General features: G+C 39.3%; 1 protein-coding gene across 1 annotated transcript in view; it reads left to right on the top strand.

Annotated features, from left to right (window-relative positions):
* The window catches only part of LOC108966466, a 285,646-nt gene that overhangs the window by 98,229 nt on the left and 165,575 nt on the right, over positions 1-21,842 (top strand). The window contains exons 3-5 of the mRNA XM_018929386.1: positions 12,386-14,337; positions 18,872-19,454; positions 19,784-20,908. Of these exons, the coding sequence (XP_018784931.1) occupies positions 12,386-14,337; positions 18,872-19,454; positions 19,784-20,908 (3,660 nt within the window). The remainder of the gene's footprint in view (positions 1-12,385; positions 14,338-18,871; positions 19,455-19,783; positions 20,909-21,842) is intronic.

Raw genomic sequence — 21,842 nt, 5'->3', positions numbered from 1 at the left:
ATATATATATATATATGTATATAATGCAATGCTTACAAATCAGTTTTATGTGCAAGAGTAGCCATTATTATTATATTTTCCGCAAATACATAACTTCAAAGATTTCGTCATTTATTACATTTCGCGCAATTGAAAAATCTTCGCTTATCCTTCGGTTTCATTCAACTTTTCAGCATTAAAGAAACCAAAAAAGTAGCAAAGAAAGAAACGTTGTTATCGAACTTTCTCCATAATTAATAACGGTGAGCACATAATAATTATGATTAGGTCCTTCACTTCATTGCCAAGCAAGAGTGGGTGGCTGAACGCACCATCCCATATACATGCACTCTTACCACTATTTTCGCATGTGAGTTCCGCCTCTCACTTAACTTCAATCTTCTGGTTCCCTCTTAGAGCGCAAAACTTTATTCTTAACCCAAATAAAGTCAATGATAGTTTTGGGAATTGCATGAAAGAGATTCAAAATGGAGCGTTGCAGGTAATTAATTGCTTTTGCCACATAACTGCATGTATGTATTTAATGCGTGTAAAGCTTGAAAGTTGTTCGGAAAATTATTTTGAAGCTTATGCGTTTGTTAGAGTTCTTTGAGAAATAGTTATTATGGAAGGCAACTAACATAACATGCAATTGCATATGAAAAATATAGAGTATCTCTCAATAATAAGAAAGAAAATCTTTGATAAGTATCTTAAAAGCCATTTTGCCAGTTCAATCAGAGACAAGTTATCTGCTGTTTTTTTTTTTTTAAGTACCATATAACGGATATATTTCAAGTTCTTGCTTCGTCCAATTCACGAACATACGACGATTCTGGTGGTCAAGCGACATCAGTTCTTGCGTCAATTTGATTTTGTAAGGATGTAAGCCAAGAGATTTTCTCAAAATTCGCCACAACGACATTACAGAGATGTCCAACGTTTGAGAACGACATGTGAGAGACTGATTTAGGTCTTCCTCAATTGATGCGCTAGCAGCAGTAATGTTCTCGACACTACGGACACTACTTTGTCTCACTGGCACGGGAACATTTTGTACTGTGCCTTTTGGACTAAAATTTTTCCAGAAGACGCTCAATTGTTGGTCTGACAGGACGATTATGACGAAAATAAATTGGACGTAGCGCTCTTAAAGTTGACTTCTGCAGTAAATTTTCATACTTTCGACTCGTTGTTGAATCGTATATCTTACAATGATGAAATGGCAAACCTTACTGAAGAGAAATGTTAAACGACTTCTACTTTTGTGACGTCCCTATTGAAAAATTGGCCCTTATATATAACATATATGTACCTTGTATTTTCCAGATGTTTTTGAATGCATTCTATGGCTTTGTATCGCTTGAGATTTGAACGCAGCCTATAACGCATTAATTCAAAACTGCCAGCCAAATGCAGCTGTTTTAAACTGAATTTTGTTTGCTTTGTATCAATATTATAATTACTTATTGTGACGTTATTAGTTGCGAACTAGCTACATTTAGGCTAGTTTATATTTTCAGTGTTTTTGAAAAATATTTTCAACCGAAAAGAAAAGCTAATTATAGTGGTACTAGTACCAAACTAGTTGAATTTAGATCAGTTTATATTTTATGATTCTTAAATATATTTTTAAGCGAAAGGAAAATATGTATGCGTTTAAAACTAATTGTTGTCATATCAGTTCCAAACTGGTCGGGCTTGGTTCAGTTTGTCTTTTCGTTAAATTTTGAGTTTTGCCAGTGGAAAAAATTATTCGATTTTATTGCAAAAATGTTCTCTTATCTTATATATGTATATCTTTAACCGTGAAGAAAATATACATACAAAACTAATTGTAGTGCTACTAGTTACGAACCAGTTACATTTGTATCAAATTGTGTTTTCTCTGTTTTTTTAGCTATATTTGAAAGCGAAAGGAAAATATACGTTAAAAATTAATTTTAGTGGTACTAGTTCCAAACTAGTTGAATTTAGACTAGTTTGTATATTCCATAAAACTTTTATGCATATTGCAGTAGCAAAACATATTCGTTTTTATTCCAAAAAATGTACAAAAAAAAATTCTACAAACAATTTAATTATATTTTTACAAACTCATTTTATGCCATAAAACAACAACAATATTAATAAGTGTTATCTGTTGGTGAATAAGTGAGTTTTCTAGGTGCTGCTTCATTGAAATGAGAAATGCCTTCAATTTCATCTGCGCACTGATTGATGTCCTCGACTTGCCTGTTCAGTCGATGCTCATCATGTCAGCTGTACTCAAGTAATTTTCCGACTATTCTACTTTTTGCTGCAACAATAACACCATAAGTTAGTCGAAATTTCGATGAGCAGTTGCTCGATTGCTCTACATATAAAAGTGTATACCGTCGCATATCACATGACATCACAAACACATCATCTCAATGTTTCTCTAAATGCTGGTGTGTGCTTAAAAGCACTCAGCTCTCATTCCCCACCAAATTTCATTTATGTTTTCGACAAAGACAGATACCACGAGAAGTTTATTCCTTTTTTCGGCTGTCTAAATATAACAGTTCCATATAATATTTATACTTGTGTGTATGTATGTATTTCGTCAACTTGAAGCACTTAAGACCACGCACACACACCTACACTGACATATAAACAAATCCACTGCCAAGAAGTTGTAAGTTATGAATTCATGTTGCTGACATGCTGTTGCCCCATCAGCCGTAACCATCTTCCGTTTTACTCCAGCGCACTCTCGTGTTCGCTCTCTTTGGCTGTGCTCCATCGCACTCTGCTCGAACAATTTCAAATTGATGCTATCAGCCAACAATTGAGACTGCATCATATATCACATTCAATTTATTTCTTATGTTTTTCAGCATTGTGTTTGCTGTTGTTATTCTTGTTGTTGTTTGCTTGCTTTTTTGGCTGTCACTCCAGATTGGATATTCGGAGTTGAAATGATTTTCTGCGTAAAATGGCTTACGCTTGGTAACTCTGTGCCGGAACTTTGATATGGTTAGCGGTAAAAACTATCGCAAACACACACATTCACATATATTTTTATATAGCTCCTACCTATCTATTATTTTCGTCAACATCAACTTACCTCCAGTCATTTGTGTCAGCGCCAAATATGGTTTGCTCTGATTTGATTTTAAAATTTGTGAAATTATTCGACTTTTTGTTCGAAAAACATTCGCAACTACATTTAGTGTGCGTGAGTATGTGTGTATATATATATTCGTGTGTCTGTCAGTTGACACCATTTGGGTTTTCGTTCCGTGTGGGCGTGACAGTTAATTGACATTTCCAGGCCAAGAAACTTCGTAGGCATTTCAACCGGTTAGAAATAATAGAATATTTATTTCGAAAATAATTTTCGCTCAAATTGAGGTTAAATGTGCGCTTACAAATGTGGTTGCGCTTTATAATTCATACTGTATATATGAGTAATAACCGAATAAACACGAGTCTGCGCCAAAAGTTTCTAGTGAAATATGTTTCTATATTCAAATAAAATGTTACTAAATTGCGTAGCTTTGCCGTTTCATAACCAGAAAGTCTGCATATGATTTACAAAGATTAAATTGATATACATATAAGTTGTTCGATTCCCAACTTCTCCCGCTATTTGGGCTATATTCTCTGCTTAAAAAGCAAAAACTCACTTGCTAACATGAAAAAGAAGGCTTAAGTTCTGGTGTAACCTCATATTTCATACTCTTGCAACTTGCAAGTCATAAAAGTGGGAAAAATTATTTTCGAATTTTACATGGTACTTCTACAGAGTTGACCAATATTGTCGGTAAGAAGTTCGTAGAAGATACTGGCGCGCACTTTCTATTCTACATCTGGCAGCTGCCATTGTTTTAATTCGACTTGGACAGTTTTGGTCATAAGGCCACACATCTCAAAGGTACTTATCCATATACATTGAATAGTACCTGATTATATACTGGAAAGTGACAGAATAAAACTGAATTTCATAATATAACATGACAGCATCAAATCAATGTTATATGCCGAATCTGGTTGAAGCTGGTAAAGTAAGTTGCGGGATATGGATTTTTATCTAAATCTGGGCGGTGAAATATCCATCGTTGAAATTTTACGCCTATAAAGCCTTTCGTACCATCTGGACTCTAAACTCTTATGTCTCTGGTGCACTTAGTTATTGACTTATCGCGCTTATATATGGTGATCCATTTCGAGGTTCACTACTTTTTTTTAAAGAAGAAAAAAAAAACACAAATTAGTAGGTAATGTTCATTACCCTTCCAAAAAGCATTTTTTGGCGTTTATGTTTCGAAGATTATCTCTTTCAAATATTGACCGCTGTTACGTCGCAGTTAGTTCATCCGATGAGACAAAGTCTTGACGACTCGTTCAAGCATTTCAATTGTTAACTGGCGAATGATACGTGAGATGTTGTGCTCCAAGGACTAAATCAAAGCTAGACTGTCCGCATAGATGCCCACAGAGAACAGTTTAACGGTGTGATATCCCACGATCTTGATAGCCAAATGGCCGGCCAAAAAGGTGAAATTATCTGCTCACCGAAATTGTCTCTTAATAAATCCGTCTTGTTTAGACCACCGGCTTCAATTTTAGACATCAAATAGTCGGTTATCTGGCGCGATAACGGTCACTCTTGACCGTTACGTTTTCTCCATTTCATCATTTTTGAAAAAAAAATGGACCTATGCTTCCAACTGTTTTTATTTCTGGATAAAATGGCAGTTCTTGAATATTTTTAGGTTGCTCTTCGTTCCAAATGTGGCAATTTTACATGTTTACATACCCTTTGAGCTAGAAATGGGTCTCATCACTGAACAAAATTTGGTTCGGAAATGTCTTATCTTCTTGAAGCCCACAGAGCGAAGCGATGTCGTATGGGAAGGTCGAGGGTTTTCTGTCACAATCTATATTTGGTAAGTTTACAATGTAAGATCTTGACGTAGAATGCGTCAAGTTTTTCCATACGTCAGTTCGAGCGATAAATCGACTCTTCACTGTCTTCTTGTACACTCTCATCTGCGGCTGCTATGCTTTCTCCACTGGACGTGACGGACGTAATTTGTTCGGTCGAATATTATCCAGTAATGAATGCTGGGTCTCAAGGTGGGTGATGGTGTTGCGAATAGTAGGCCGATTTAGTGGATCATAAGTTTAGCGAAGCGCGCGTAACAGATTCTTTACACAATGGAAGTTTTCGTAATAAAGTTGAACGATTTGTAAACGTTATTTAGGCGTAAGCCTTTCCATGATAAAATGCCAAACAATACTGAACAAAAATAGCATGACAGCTTGACATGACCCACGAATGATATATCAAAAAAAGACTATTGAAAAAATGCCTCTACTTCGATCATCTGTTATAAGTACATTTCATATTATGAAAATCGATTTTGTGAAATTAAGAAGTGGATCTCTCGAATAAGATCGTCATCTGTTGAGGTATTTTATACCGGCTGGTGAGGAAAGGACCGTCAAAATGCTAAAAACATGCCTCTGCTTAGGACCTCGAGGCTACGGTGACTTGGTAAACAAGAAAGCTGATCTCTACAATCTGTATTAGGTGATAAACAGAGCGATGAAAGAGAAAGAAAAGAAAAATTGAGGAGCCATATTAATCAGCTGTTGTATTCTATAGTATTCACAGGACTTATACTATAAAGGACGGTCAAAAAACATGAAAAATAAACTATGTTATCTCTTTTTTGTACATTTTCATAACAACAAACTGGAATCGCAATTAAATCATGTATATGAATGTATATGACGAATACATACATACGTGAATATATATATCAATATATGCTATACAGTATTTAAATAGTAAAAACTGACTAATATATACATAYRTACGTACTAACAAGTTACTTGCAAATCATATCCGCCAATCCACAACTCAAACAGAATATATTTAGTTATTCTGCCATTTAGAAATTCATGCTTGATCGAGTTCCCTTCAAGCCAATAATGGAGTAGACAGACATTTTGTACGTATTCCACAATACATACATATGTTTGTATATACTGGCATACGTGTGTGTGTACTAGAATATGTGTAGGGGAAACTGAAAGCAACAAAAATTTGCTTATAATAAAACTAAAATATTTGGCAAAAGCAAACAATTGAATCACTTTTATAAATCTATGTGTGTGAAGATATAAATGCATATATGTTTCTCTGTGTTTCTGTGTCCGCCCATTATATACAGATCACTGTTAAGCTCTTCATGCTTATTTAATTCAGACCGTAGAATTTGCAGCAAGAAAAAAATGTTTAAATTAATGAAAATCATCGCAGTAATGGCCAAAAATTGTTTTTCATTTAAATTCAGAATTAAAAGCGATTACGTGATTTATTCATATACATATAATTATATTATATTATTTATTTAGTTTAAAGCGAATACGTTTTTCATTGAAGAGCATTGCAAATTGAAAACGAAAATATTTGAATTATACAAGCATATGAATATGAATATATATAATGGGCAAAAAATAGTAAGACTTTGTTCATAATTCTAAAATTCTTAATTTATTCTTCAAAATCTGTGTCGTTCCCGTCAAAGCAATTCCCTAAGGACCAATACACCTGTGCCAACGTTTTTGCAATTTTCGAAACACTTGTTAAAATCAATTTCCAAAATAGCCCTCAAAGCGCGTAGCGATTTAAAATTAATGTCTTCAATTGACTCAAAACGGTTTTTCCGAAACGGACATTCGAGTTTGCTTAATAGTCAGAAGTCACACGGAGCTAAATCAAGCAAATACAATGGTTCGGGTACGATAGTGGTTAAAAATTTTTCGAAAAACTCACGAACAATCAATGTAGTATACGACGGTGCATTATCGTGCTGCAAAAACCATTTGCTTTCGGCCCGTAATTCTGGGCTCTTTCTATGAATAACTTCGCGCAAACAACGCATAACACTCAAAAAGTATTCTTTGTTGACAGTTTGGTCGATTGGAAGTAATTCGGAGTGCACCACACCTCAATAATCGAAGAAAACTGTCAACATAATCTCAATTTTTGACCTTTCATGTGGGTTTTAGGCTTTGGCACACCTTTGCCTCGACTTTTGACCGGTTATAGTCTGTTTCCGGCTCGTAAACATAGATCCAAGACTCATCGTCAGTAATAAAATGCTTCATGGCTTCCTGATAGTCGGAAAGCAGTGTTCTAAAGACGGTAACACGATGATGTTTTTCGAAAAAATTTTGTGATTTTGGAATCAAGCATGCTTTGACGTTTCTTAGGCCCAATTGATCTTTCGAAATGATTTTCACTGATCCTTCCTATATTCCAATGATGCCAGTAAAATCTTTGACTATTAATCGTCGATTCTTAAGCACCAACTTCTTTATTTTTTTTTACGTGTTTATCATCAGTTGTTGTTGCTGGCCGTTCTGGACGTGGTTCGTGGTCAACGCGTTCTCAACCCTCTTTTATTTAATTTAAGTTAAGATAACAAACCGTTCTCTTTTGAAGACTTGGTATACTCCTTCAATTTTTGGTTAACGTTTTGATTGGTTGTTATAAAGATTTTTCTCTTTAGAATAGAAATCTCACATATTCTATCTATCATCTATTCACCCTTGCTTTGCTTAATGTCTTTCTGAGCTATTTTTTTTTCAAAAGTGCAAAAACAGATTGCAATTCTCATTTAAGTGGCTAAGCTTTCCGTCATGGCAGCACGATTTTTTTTTTTTTTTTTTTTTATTTACAGCATATTTTTCTTTCTAATTCACCCACGACCGTGGTCGTTTGTTTTGATCAAATTTGCCCTTGCACACTGTGAATTTTTTCCCAATTATTTTAAAGAGGTGCTTCTTATCAATTCTTCAGCTTGTAAAGTTGTAAGGTTAAGGTATTTTTCGAGTTTCTGGATATCATATACTGTCCTAACCCTCTAAGTCAAATAAGAAATTGGTTTTGGTTACCGTTGTTATTTATAAGAAAAGCTTGGTAAATTTGCCCCTAAAAGAACCGAGCAAATCGTCGTTTCGTACATTAACCTCCACTTATTTGATGAAAAACTCAATAACCGTTATTTATTGTAGTCCATATGTGCAATACAAACATGATTAATAAACTCGCTTTTCACATTTTTCCATTTCGTCGCCCACTTTCACACCTACTATAGAGTATTTACTACACCTATATTGAATATTAGGGTGTGCCAAAATTAAATCATTAAATTTTGAATTAAAATTGTGCCGTTATTTACGAAAAAAAATATGCCTGCAGAAAAAAATAAAAATTCCCATATATGTAGATATCCCCTTACATTAAGGTGTATATTAGGGCGAGCCGAAAATAGACTTACGGAAATTTAGGTTAAAATTGTGTAATTATATTCAGAAAAAAAAATATCCCTGCAATGAAGAAACAAAATATCCCATATGAATAACCCCTTATATTGGAGTGAGGAAAAAATAAACTTATGGAATTTTGGATTAAAATTGTGCCACGAGACACACAAAAAATATCCCTGTGACCACCATTTTCCATTAAAACCTCTTACATTAGGGCGAACCAAAACTAAACTTATGGAATTTTGGATGAAAATTGTGCCACCATGTACGGAAAAAAATATCCCTGTAATGTGCAAATATTGACCTTAATTTTAAAAGTTGTCGGTGAGCGTTTAAAATTTTCCATTTAAATAACCCCTAAAAAAACTGTTTTCATTAATAATACCAAAATCTTTGGGAACTTGGAATATTTGAGTAATCAACTTAATTTAAAATTTTTAAACTAAACTAAAATATTTTCATTGCAGGGATATTTTTTCGGATAAAAATTGAAAAAAAAAAATTAATGGGAAATTTTTAAATTAAGCCGAAACTGTTTTTACAGCGATATTTTCTCCCTCATGTATATATTCGTGTCAAGCTATGAGTTGGATAGGTATTTCTTTCTTTTTTTGCGCACCCTAATATACATATATACCCATATGAAGTTGCAGTGGTCAGTGCTGCCATCCATTACAGTGTGCCCACACACAATCATAATAAATACTTGAAACACACCTACACATGCACACAAACGCGCACACAGTAGTTGACAATGGCCAGAGATGCTAGTAAAAGGTTATGCTTTCCGCCTTTGATGGTTGTTGACCGCTGATGATGTTATAAGAGAAATGCATTAAAAAAATGCAATCAAATATTTGTGCCACACACACACAAAAACAACAAATAAATAATAAAAATTCTTCACACTCCCATACACCCACACATGTGGCATAAATGACATAAATGGCGCTTAGCATRTGTGTGTGTGTTCGGCACTTCGTTCGCACTCCGAAGTGGGTCAACGTGGATTATGTAATTAAAAACAACAACGTCGGATATCTGCAAATCGCTGAATTGAAGTAGAGCAGCAGAAATTGAATTCTAGTAAAGAGACAAATGCAATGCAAGAAAGAAAAATGAAAAAACTACAAAAAAAGCAATAACAAGAAAATGGAAATGGCGGCGGAAATGGAAATGAAATTATGCAAGTTATTTAAAATTGAGGCAGCAAAAAGAATAACACACACACACACACTGCATTGTTATGTTAGCACGCTCTCAGTTATTGCCGCTCAACAATGCGCACTGGCAGCATGGCGCACACCTTGGCGTATACGTGACCTGAAATATGCAGCGGAGATATTTATAATAACAATACAGTTTTATAGCACAACGGCATTGTTGCAGCCACCTATATTACACTCTTTGCACATCGGTGACAAGTTTTTATGCTAAAAATGTAAAATCAAAGTAAATGCAATCTACGGTTAATCCAACATGTTTGCATACTTGTTGCCAGAGCAGGGATTTGTGCCACAGAAAGCTGCCACAGAAAGCTTTTTGTGTGAAAAACTTGGAACTAGCTAGGAAAGTGGTTCAGATTGGTATTTGGGAGAAAAGATGGTGGATAGAGGTATATTTATTTATTAAAGGCTAAACTTATACTGGGAGTAAGGGGTATGAACGTTATTATTCACTAACAGGTTTTATTATATATGTAGTTAAGTATATAAAACTTGACTTGATTTGATTGATCAGTTTATATTGTCTGATCTAAAAATATATTAGAGATTGTAGCGTTTCTTGCATAATAATCCATGCTGAGTTTCGTAAAAATCTTCTTCTGTTTCTTCAGTCGTTCTTCCTTTTCGCTGCTCGGCGCCAATTGAAGATTCCATGCGAAGCCGGAAACTTCTTCCCCTTGCCGTTCCATCGGAGAGGAGGTCTTCCTCTTTAGAGCTGGAGTGTTCTCATTCATTCGGATGACATGACCTAACCAGCGTTAGGTTCGTTGAACTATGTCAATGTTGTCATCGCCCATGCCTCTACACCACATTGCAGGACGCAGTTTGGTCTTTTTTTGTCGAGAAAGGACTTCACTTCTCTATTGCCTACTCAGTCCGAAGTAGCAACTGTTGACAATAGTTATTCTGCTTTGCAATTGGAGGCTGACTTTTTTGCTGTTGTCAACACTGGTTCTAAGATAGATAGAATTATCTACGACTTCGAAGTTGTGACTTTCAACAGTGACGTCGGAGCCGAATCGCGGATGCATCGACTGCTTTCTTCGCTTCCAATCCATCGTTTCCGAAGCTTTGTTGTTCTTCAAACTGGTAATTGGTATTCAAACTAGTTCATGATCGGGCAATGGAACGTTTTCTCCATTGTCATGGATTGGGGAATCGGGTTCACCATCTCCTGGTGTTATGCTTTCACTGCCACTCAACTGGCTGGGAAACTTTTCCCTGCATAATTTCAGTATACTCTCGGCGTCAGTTACTACATCATATAGCGGGCTTCTACAAGAATATTCCCCGCTTTTAGAACCTTCTGTTAATCGATAACGGAGGTTCCGACAAATAAGAGAGAATAGTGAGAAGAAGACGTGTGCTCATGTTCAAATTTAAATACATAAATGAAGGCATTAAGTATTAAATTGTATAATCATTACCTGCATAGGCCCGTCTTATTGTAACCGAAAGTCTTCCAAATTAACATTCTCTCACTAAAAGTCAACCAAACCTTTCTTTCTTCTCAGGAGATGGCACCATCCTCCTTGCCAAGCTCCATTGAGCCAGCAGTTTTAGTCTGGTCGCTAAAAATTGGCGACGCTCCCGTTTGTGGACTTTTGTCAAGCGAGGCTTCCGCCTTATGTAATCCTTGTAGCTTGACCATTGATTCTAAATCAATCGGGTGTGGTCTTACCTGAGTCTATTTCAGCACTCTCTTAGTCGTTTCTGGCGTGTTAGCATGCAGCCACGATATCTGGCCAACATGCTTGTTCCCGTAGCAACATTATCGGTGGATTTTGGCGGTCTGCTTTCTGCCTAATGTTACCTATGTTTTGCCTCCTGGAGAGCCCCACATGTATCTAGCAGAAGTTACTTTGTTGGTACTAGCAATTATTTTGTATATGACAATTCAAACCACGTCATTAGCCCGCGATTTCCACCGGCTTCCCTCAATCTACTGTTTATAGAAGGTGATAGAGCTGAGCATCGGCTTAGGCACTCCTTTACTTACAATCGTCACCCTTTCATAATCTTTTTTTTTTTTTTTGTTTGCTGTCCATGCTGATAGGGTCCCCACTCAGAGCCTTTATCCATTCTCCGAAAATATCCCCAGGTTGCCTCAGTGGGAAGACCAAGTCGAGAGTTGATGCACGCTTTTATGAGGCTATGCATTCAGAGCCGACCACCGCAAAGAAGGAGTCGTCTCAACATACACTTACCATTCCTATTTAAGGACGACGTGGGTGATTGTACACTGAGGGCTGCCAGAGAGCTGACGGAGCAGTAGCGACAATTGCCTATCAACCGTTTCTGATAGGTATCACTCCATTTTTCTCAAATGACAGAAAGCCGCAACCGCCGGTTGCTCGAATGAGTCATGGGAAATTGGACTCAATTCTTTGAAAAAGTAGGGATCCTCGAAATGGATCACCGTTTAAAATATTGATTCAACGTTTTTTATCTCCTGGAAGCATTAGAAAGGTCTTATGATGTCTCTTCTTAAAGAAATAAAAAGAAAAAAAAAGAAAATAAAGAGCTAGAAAGTTAGTGTGGCAGCCTAACTAAACGCTCGCTTTATTAGCAGTAAAAAAAGTATTAACTGCTCTAAATAATACTAAAAATCGTCAAAACAGAAAAATCTTCCACAAGGTGGCTTGACCGATAGTTTGCTCACATTCTCATTGTTATTTGCTCAATATTGTTCTAAGCTTTCTCAATATAATCCATCTCGCAATAATACTACAACTCATGATGTACTCACTTTTTAATGAAACTATTAGACTTTGAGATAAAATAATATTTCTTATTTGAACAAATATTCGCAAATAATCTTTTTCAGTACCTTTTACCAACTTCTACCTTCCGCTTTTTCTTTTCAGCTCCGTGAATCTGCCCACAATAACCACAACAGCACATTCATCACTGGACTCCGATCAACAAACTCCGCAACTCAAAGCGCCACGCGATCAAGGTAAACGACCACCGCTCTACCGGCAGGACTACTCAACCTGCGTGGACTCGAGCGAAGCGCAGTCGGACGATAGTCACCTAACGCGCGACTCTGTAACACGCGAATCACAGAACGACGAACTCTCCTCGTCGACCCACGACAAACTTGACGTCAGCACACTACCGTTACCCGCGTTACCACCCAAAAAGCGACGTACACGCTTGCGCGCCAGTCCATCGCGCCATCATAGCGGCAGCAGCAGTCGCCGTGGTTACGAGCATGACACGGCTGCTATTGGCGGCAGCGACGAACAGCGACACAGCAACATAACAACTGGTGCGCTAAACTTGAAAGTAGCCAACAACGCGTCTGCTGGTCCTGGCAGTGGTAGTGGCGGCAGTTGTGGCGAAGCAACACCACACCTATCCGCCTTCCAACAGTACGTGGCAAAGCGTCGCGAAAGTCTCGAGGCATCAACGCGCAGCTTCAACGAAAAACTGGAAGCGCGTAGAATGCATTACCACATGGGTGGTGGCGGCGGTAGCGCAACGGTGGGTGGACCCGCGGCCGGCGGTGGCGCTCACATGCCCACCTATCTGTTTGGTGAACATTATTATGGTGTGCCCGCGAAAGTGACGGGCGCGCGCAAGTCGACACATGGCAATAAAGAGGAGATCTTTCTCAACAAATCCGGCTGGGTGCAGGTGAACACAAAGCGTAATAGCGATGAAAATCGCGGTGGCGTAGGCGGTGGCGCTGGTTATCGTAACGCCAGCTATGCGCATCAAAATGGCGGTAGTGTTGATGGTGAACGTGAACGCGAGCGTGAACGTGAACGCGACCTACGGCGTACAGTGCGCGTCATACAAATCGATAATACGCGACGTTCGGATAGAGCGCGTCAAGCGCTACAGCAACATCAACAATATTCGCTGGATCCAGCATTCAGTATGGGTAAATATCCGGCCAGCAAAGTGGAGGAGCTTATACAGCGCAATCAAGCGCGCGCGGGCAATGCGGTCGGTCCGGTCTTTGTGACAACGCGCGATAACGCTTTGCGTCCAGGCTATCGAATCGTTGATCCGCAGCTTGCTAGCATACTCAATGAACGTCCCGGTTTCCTGCCAGTGCGTAACTTACACGATGCCGACTCCCCACCGCCGATTACGCCCATCCTCTCGCCACCGCCCGCTTTCCAAGATAGCAGTAAATCGAAATATGTTGACCGTCGCAAAACCATACCAATACGTCAACATCAATCAGCGTTGACCGCTAACAATTTACTCGTCTCGAATGTGAGTAACGGAAGCGCCGGCAAGGGTATGGTGTTCTCACGCAGTTTTGAGTATGATGCGCGTCGCAATGTGCCAGCCGACACTTATGTCGAAACATTTTCGCGCAGTTTCGATGGTAATCTATCGGAGCGTCCACCACTGCAGCGCGAACGTTCACCGAACTTCAGCACGCTTACCGGCAATTCACCCAACTATTTGACAAAGAAAGATTCGGGCGGCGGCAGCAGCGGGAGTTTACGTAGCCGTGATAATTCGCCAAAATATCAGCACCCACAAACCACTGCCTATTTGAATGCGTCCATAAAGGAGGCGCCACCCGCCTACAGTTTGGCTAGCGCGAATGCGAATTCGAGCGCCAGCAGTCGGTTTTCACCGCGTTCGCGTCATGAGCGTTCGTTCGAGCGCTCAAAGAGTCACAATGTGTTGGTGCGCTCGCGAAAGTCACAGTTCAGTCGCGGTTCTAGCGGTGGCGCTATTGTGGGCAGCCAACAACAGCCAATGGTCAGCGTGGGTATGTCACGTTTTCGCAGTTTCGACACGACGGCGAGTCAGCGATTGAACTCATGCGATAGTGGCGCGAGATCAGGTGAGTTCGCAGAATAAGTTGTGTTCTTGTAAGAGAGAATATATGCTTCGTAGCTGTGGCTACCACTCCAAGGCTTCCAGAAGTTAAGCGATTATTACTTTTTGATTTCAGTTTCGAGTTCCTGGCCGCCTTGAAACTTTGTACTTGCATGTTATTATGTAATATAAGTAATTGCGTTCGAGAATAGTTGTTCACTTTACTTAAGGCAATATTCGTGGTTCCCTGATTCTCCGTCGTATTTTGCTTTTACACTGTCTCTAATTCAACATTTAATGTGGCCAAACCTTTTTCTATGGGATCCTTTGTAGAAAAAGACTGAACCACCGCTCTTCGATGTAGACTTTAGAGCACTACTGCATACTAATAACGTCTCTTGCTGAGTCAAATTGTATTATATAGATTATTTGATATCACAAGTTTTAACAGTTATATGACCTTTAAAATCTCGCCTTTAACTCCTTGCTATCCCATATTAGTTCTCTTTCGTAAATGTTTAATCGAGTTTATTTAAATTCAATATTTTTTCAGAGAAAAATGGACATTTTTCCTCCTAGAATTAATTAATTGATTAATTTTAGTAATACCTTGAGCGGTCTTCAGCTTCCGTCAGATTTCCATTAATTGAAAGATTCCAATAGAAAGTGTTGCCATTATGATGAACTCTATAAACGATCTTTGTGCTTTAGGTATTCTTTAAAACCCCCATCGACTGCAAGGGCACAGAGAATGGCGAATACTTATTCCAAGTTTACCTGGACTTACCCAAGATATATGTATATATGTGCATGACTCTAACTATCACTTTTTATGCTAATGAATCCCAATTGTCTAACAATGGTATTTACGATTCTTTACCACTGTAACGACAAATTTCCTGGGCCTACCGTTAGTTAATTTCAATGAAAGTCATATCCAAGCTAACCACCCAAATGGAGATTCTAAAGTGTGTTTTATTTCGAGGTTCCCTACTTTATTAAATTAAAAAAAAACAAACACTACGAATTTAATGGAGAATGTCATTCATTTCATTTATTTTCACTCGAAAGAAACTTTTATTTTTTGAAGATACTTTCAAATATTTGCTGCGGCTACGTCTAAAATGGTCCATCTATGAGTCCAATTTTCGGTGACTCATTTGAGCATTTCGACTTTTAGCTGGCGAATGACACGAGTAATGTTTCGTTCGGAGGCCCGAATCGAAGCTGGACTGTACGCATAGGCTTTAGACTTTCCATATCCCCACAGGTAAAGGTCTAACGGGGTAATATCGCACGATGTTGATGGCCAATCGACGCGGCCAAAAATGTAAAATTATCTGATCATTGAAGTGTTCTCTCAATAAATCCATCGTACTATGTCTRGGAAGCAGCACCTTCCTGTTGAAACTAGATGTCGCTGATATCACGAGCTTCAATTTCAGGCATAAAATAATTGATTATCATGGCGCGATAACGGTCGCCATTAACAATTACCTTCTCAAATATGGATCAATGATTCCACCGGCCCACAAGTCACACCAATCTGTTTCTGAATGAAATGACAGCTATTGTATCTCTTCAGTTTGCTCTTCGTCCCAAATGTGGCAATAATACTAGTTTGTATGACTATTGAGTCAGATGAGACCCATCATCGCTAAACAAGATTTGGTCCGAAAACGTCAGATCTTGTGGAAACTTTTCAAGAGCCCATAGAGCGAAGCGATGTTGCTTGGGAAGCTGTATTTTGTACGCTTTTAATAATCTGGATGTAAACTGTACCAAGTGGTTTCATACATTAGTCCGAGTTGATGCGTACGGCGCAGAAAGTCCACAGTCTTCGTGAACATTCTCAGCTAGGTTGCTATATAATATATTCTTCACTGCGTGTTGGTCTATTTGGTCGAATATTTTCCAAGGGTGAATGCTGGTTTTCAAGATGGGTGCTGATGTTGCGAATAGTATGCTCAGTAGGCCGATTGTGTTGCTATAAGTTGCGCCTGCCCTTCCAAGGCCTTCCGTAAGATAACTTCCATAACAACCAACCTTAACTATATAACCGTTACAGTATCAACAAAAACTTAAGTAGAAAGAAAGCTTTCCCAATGACTCCTAGAAGTAAAAGAAAAATTGCTAATGCGCTCATTTAATGGTTTGCCTGAAACGCTTATAAACTCAGTCCAAGCTAAAAACTTTCCTAATTGTTCAATTAGTGACTCAATTATTGACTTATTTAGATTTTAACTTGATACGAGTAGTTGCTTCAATTCATGACCTACCAGAAACTCTTATAAACTGAATACGAGTTTAACACTCTCTTTATTAAATTTGTATGACAATTAATGCGCATGTGGTTTAATTAATGTACGTCACTAAAAGTCAATTTATTTTAACCTGAGTTAAAAAATTGCATAGATCATTATCATAATCATTTAAGGACTTACCTAAGACGTTTTTAACTCAAAACGAGTTGAACTCTTCCTTAATAGTTCATTTGATTCTGCAATTTTGCTTCCTTAATACTTCAATTATTTAACACTTAATAGTTCAATTATTGACACAATTAATGCGTTTAAATTTTTAACTCAGTAGGAGTTTAAGGCTTTTTTAATTACTCAATTATTCATTTAATATACTCGCGAAGTAGACATTTAATATACAGACAATATTTGAAGAAGCGCTCCATTTTAACCTACTCTTTTTGTAGACCTGATAATTTAATGGTTAAAATATCATATACTTGAAAGCAAAATAATTGGCTCAGTTAAGAGCCTGTTTGAAACGCTTATAACTCTGCACGACTTCAACACCCGCTTAATTATGGCTCAATTAGCAGTTATAAGGTTATAACTATTGAATCAGCAGCTTAATTTACTCCTTCACTCTTTAATTAACAAACTTTACTAAAGAAGCACTCGCATTAAGCTTGCTCTTTTTGCCTGGTTCGTGTGATCTTTTCTGGTATATGCCATCAATTCATTTGCACAGTTTCATTGGAAACTCAATATTTTATTGCAGCTTTACTGAACATGGAAAAAGGCAATTGAAAAAGTTTGCAACTTAACTTTAAATTATTTGAAATGCATTCATTGCAGCCGAGCCGCGTTGTGCATGTAGCCGGCATAGCGCGGCGTCAGTTGCTGCAAAGCTTCACGAAAGTTTCAAGGATTCGCTCATTCGAGCTTAAATCAGCTCATATGCACATAAGTATGTATGTCTCTATTATATTATATAAGCATATATACGACTCCGATTTACGTATAAACGCATGCTGCTGCATTCATTCATCGCTGACTACCGTTAGATACCCAGATCCGTTTTATGTGCGTGTGCAATGAAGCGCCACAACGGAATGAATGCGAGCATACTGTCAAAGTTCCAGCGTTGCTTTGACAAATGCAAAACTCTCGTCGACTTTGGCGGAATGTGTAGGTCGTCTTGGCAGCGGAAGTGCATAGGGATTATATTAGTGAGCTATACGTGGGTATACGCCATAAATACAGGTGTGAAAAGTGACTAATTTTCGTTTTTTACTTCGTTGCACTTGGTTCTTAAATTCTTAAAAGGATAAGAGTCAACGAACGTTTAAAAAAGTTGGAGATTAAAGTTTAAATTTTTGCAATTCAATAATTTTGATAAATGTAAGAAGGATTCTGCTGAAATAGAGGGAACGAGAAACGCTAATATGCGTGAAGATGTTGTTATCGTAATAATTTTCTGGAACTCAGTCCTTTGCCGAATAAAAATCCGAGACTATTCCACTCGTTGAGTGAACTGATAGAAAGTGGTTTCTTTACTCTGCTATGGAGCCTCTTTGCTCCTGTTCTTGCTTAATTTATACACAAGACATTATTCGTCAACGATTCTAGGAGCAAGGAAGACTGGGTTACATCCCGGTGGCCTGGAGACCAGTCAGAGGCACAATCGTCTCGAAGGCTGGCAGAGGCTCCCATCTTACGGCCAAGGACTTCAGGCTCATCAGGCTCTCATCCTTCTTACTAAAGACTCTGGAGAGTCTGATGGTCCGGTACATAAGAGGGCGCATTCCGAGGGTCTATTTATCGGTAGCGCAATATGCTTATTGTAAAGACAAGTCAGTAGATACTGCCCTGCTTAGTACCGGGTCATGGCTTGAGCAAGCCATAAGGCTTAAGGAATTTACTGTTCGGACCTTTCTTGATATAGAAGAAGCTTTCTATAACGTCCTCCCGGAAGCAGTCTGAACTGATGTAGACGGCCTCAAACATCTCATCTTCATTTCATGGAAGCCGTATATTGTAGAGAGAGCAAAAAAAACTCTACGACACCGTAGTCAAGCCCATTAACCTTCTTTTGTCACAGTCTCTGCGAGCGCCGTTTTTCTTCTACACACCACCGAGTCCAAAAATTCCATATTTTTTTGATTGTAAATCCTAGAAATAGAATACAATTCGTAACCTTCGTTAATTCTTCCCAACCACGAATCTTCCAAAGCCAGCACCCGAAATGTACCTGCAAGAATCTATATATTTTTTAATACTAACTCTTAATTATCGCCATATCACATATTTTGTTTACAGATCTCTCTAACGACGAATTGGATTGCGATGACGACGAAGGTTCGAATGAATTCCTCACCGCCAATTATCATCACAGCATATCACCATTGAAAACGCAACGACAACGTTCGCTAACGCCCGAACGTAACGAATCGCATAGCTCATCGAGTAGCATACGAAAGCAACGATCGCTAACACCCGAATCCCGATCACTCACGCCAGAGGATCGACGACGCAAAGGCGGTTCACAAGCATCGTTAATGGGTTCACGACAGAATTCGAGTTCACGCAGCAATACGCTCGAACGTAAACAGCGTTTAACTGAAGGTCAACCCGCAACGAATATATCACGTAGCTCGTCAAGTTCAAGTTACAGTGGCGGCGGCGGTGGTGTTGTAAGTGCTGAACAACTTGATGGCGGAGTTATTAATGTCAGTGCTGCGGTTGGCAGCGTTACTGGCATGCCTAATACCGCTTTGGTTGGAGCTACTGTCGTTAATACAGGTATGGTGGCTTTGACCGGTAGTGGTGGACGTTCACAGCATCGTCGGTCGCTGGGGCGGAATGCCAAGCAGGTGGATGAGCATCGTATACGACGTTCGAGGTGAGTTTGGAAATTAATATTCGCTTGGTAGTTCACAGTTTAGTGTACAATTTCGGTCTGACTGGGCCAGCTATCGTAAGCTAACTCTTTTTCCAGCAACCGCTGGCTATAAGTCAGACTTTCTTTAGAGATATTACAACTTTGATGTTGTACAGTACTTATAAGGCTTTACCAAAGTCTTTTTCATGCAACCGATGCTCAAAGCTTGTTTCGAGGTTGTACGAGCCGCGTATAGGCTTATTTAGTTTTAGTCTCTTAACGTATTTGGACCTACAATAAATCTCGTTAGCACTCCTTAACCTTTCCAAACCTTTACTTACAACCCGCAGGTCTCTACAACTCAGCGAACGTTCACCGAACCGTTCACACAAAGTTATCGTGTCCATGGGACAATCACAAGGGCCCGCCGTTACCTATCACACACCCAGCGTGCAGTCCACCTACCAACAAGCCGGCGTACGGATCAGCAACGGAAACGCCATGCCCGCGCGTCCACCCATACGCACCAGCAGCAAATCGCAGTCGCTACTACTGAGCGGCAACAACACGAGTGCCGGACGAACGCGAAATAATGATATCGACAAAAGTCGCTCCTTCGATTTCGACTACTGCAATTACAGCACACAAGTGGCGCTTAAGGGACACAGTCACGCCGTGAGCGGCGGCGGCAGCGGCAACAACCCAAACGTGCCGCTTCGCTTGGACTTCGACAAGAGTCGCTCTTTCGATGAAGACTACCGTGAACCACTGAATGCGATCAGCAATAATATGGCCACCACCAACGGCAGTGGCATGCGTTATCTGCAAGCAATCGCCGACCCCGGCATGGGTGGCAACACTGGCAGCAATAATAATAGTCGGAGCAGTCGCTTGCGACGCTCTTCACCCGTTGGCACGGGTAGTGGTGAACGCAACTCACGTTCACCACAATCGTCGGGTTCATCATGCAACAATCTCAATATACCACGACAATCGACAAGTCCGCAAAATTACGGCACACGACTATGTGATCATGAACTCACCTACGATATGTTGCGTAAATCACTCGATCGTTCACCGATTATGGATTTTCGACGCGGCGATAGTGGTGAATATGATTTGCCGCCTGCGTTGTTGCGTAATCGCGAAACGATCAATAGCGGCGGCAATAGCGAATTGAATTTCTTCAATAACGATCATATCTACGAACAGCCGACCACAAGCAAAGCTTCGGTGAGTGCAACAGGCAGCTCGTTGAAGCAGCAACGTTCACTCGGCCGCACACACAGTCCCAGCGAATCGCAGTACTCGCTGGAGCGTCAACACACCAACACAACGGGACGTGAGAGCCAGCTGACGCCGGAGAGCGCAAGCGGTGCTGGCGATTACCGTGGCGAGCATATCTATCGGCATCCGCATACGCGCGAATCGTCGCGAGAGAGCGCTGCACGCAGCGGTGGCAGCAGTCGCAACAGGTATTGAAGAGCTGCTCCAAGCCTTCTTGTCCGCCGAATTTAGTTAGATTTCGGGAAGGTGCAAACTAATAGAGAGTGCACGTGGGGTTCATATGCATGAGAATCGGTGACGGCGAGCTCACTTAACATTAACTATGACTGCCTTATCCCGCCTGTTTGTCTGCCTGTCTGCCTGCTTGCCTGACTGCGTAGCTGCACATTGTTAATATTAACCACAGAATAATAATACTAATGTCTAAGCAAGAGGGAATATTTTAACCACTAACCGTTATTAGCACGTAGTTCTTGCTGTCGCTCATTAACTCACCTCGGACTCGTATGTGTGTGAATGTGCGTATGTACAATTGTAAAATTAAAGAGAGTTAGAAATTACTCACCACAGCTGTGCAGCATAATAATAATCATTATTACCACGTTACCACACTCTCTCCCCTCTCTCTATCTCTCTCACGCACTCACCACCCTATTCGTTTTCTCATATGTTTGCTCGTCCGCGCATTATTATGCGTAATTTTCGTAGCATATGCACTGAAAGAGCAAACTCACCACCGTCACTAAGATTGCAACTCGTTAGTATGCACGAATGGTATGTTACGAACGAAAATACAACGCTGCAAGAATTTACCATCACCAAAACGAAAAAAAGTGCAAGTACAGTAAATAAGCAAAGTAGTGTAGATATCGGTAAAAAAAAATATGTTGAGAATATAAAGCTGGTGTAAGTGATCAGAGATAACTGCATTTTCTGTTGAAAATTGTGAAAATAATACTGAAAACCGCTGTGGTGAATATGTCTAAAGTAACTAAACTTGTTGTGAATACAAAGTCACGGTACTAAAATCTTAACCATGAACTCTTCGCAATATAAATAACTGTTTTTAGACGTTAAAGCAGTGTTAGGCTCTAATAAGTGTGGTGAATAACGTATGTAATT

Source organism: Bactrocera latifrons, unplaced genomic scaffold, assembly GCF_001853355.1.
Source record: "Bactrocera latifrons isolate USDA-ARS-PBARC rearing strain unplaced genomic scaffold, ASM185335v1 scaffold_160, whole genome shotgun sequence".
Taxonomy (NCBI): Eukaryota; Metazoa; Arthropoda; class Insecta; order Diptera; family Tephritidae; genus Bactrocera; species Bactrocera latifrons.
The sequence above is the reverse complement of the archived record's forward strand: the minus strand, read 5'-3'. Positions and strand labels throughout refer to the sequence as shown.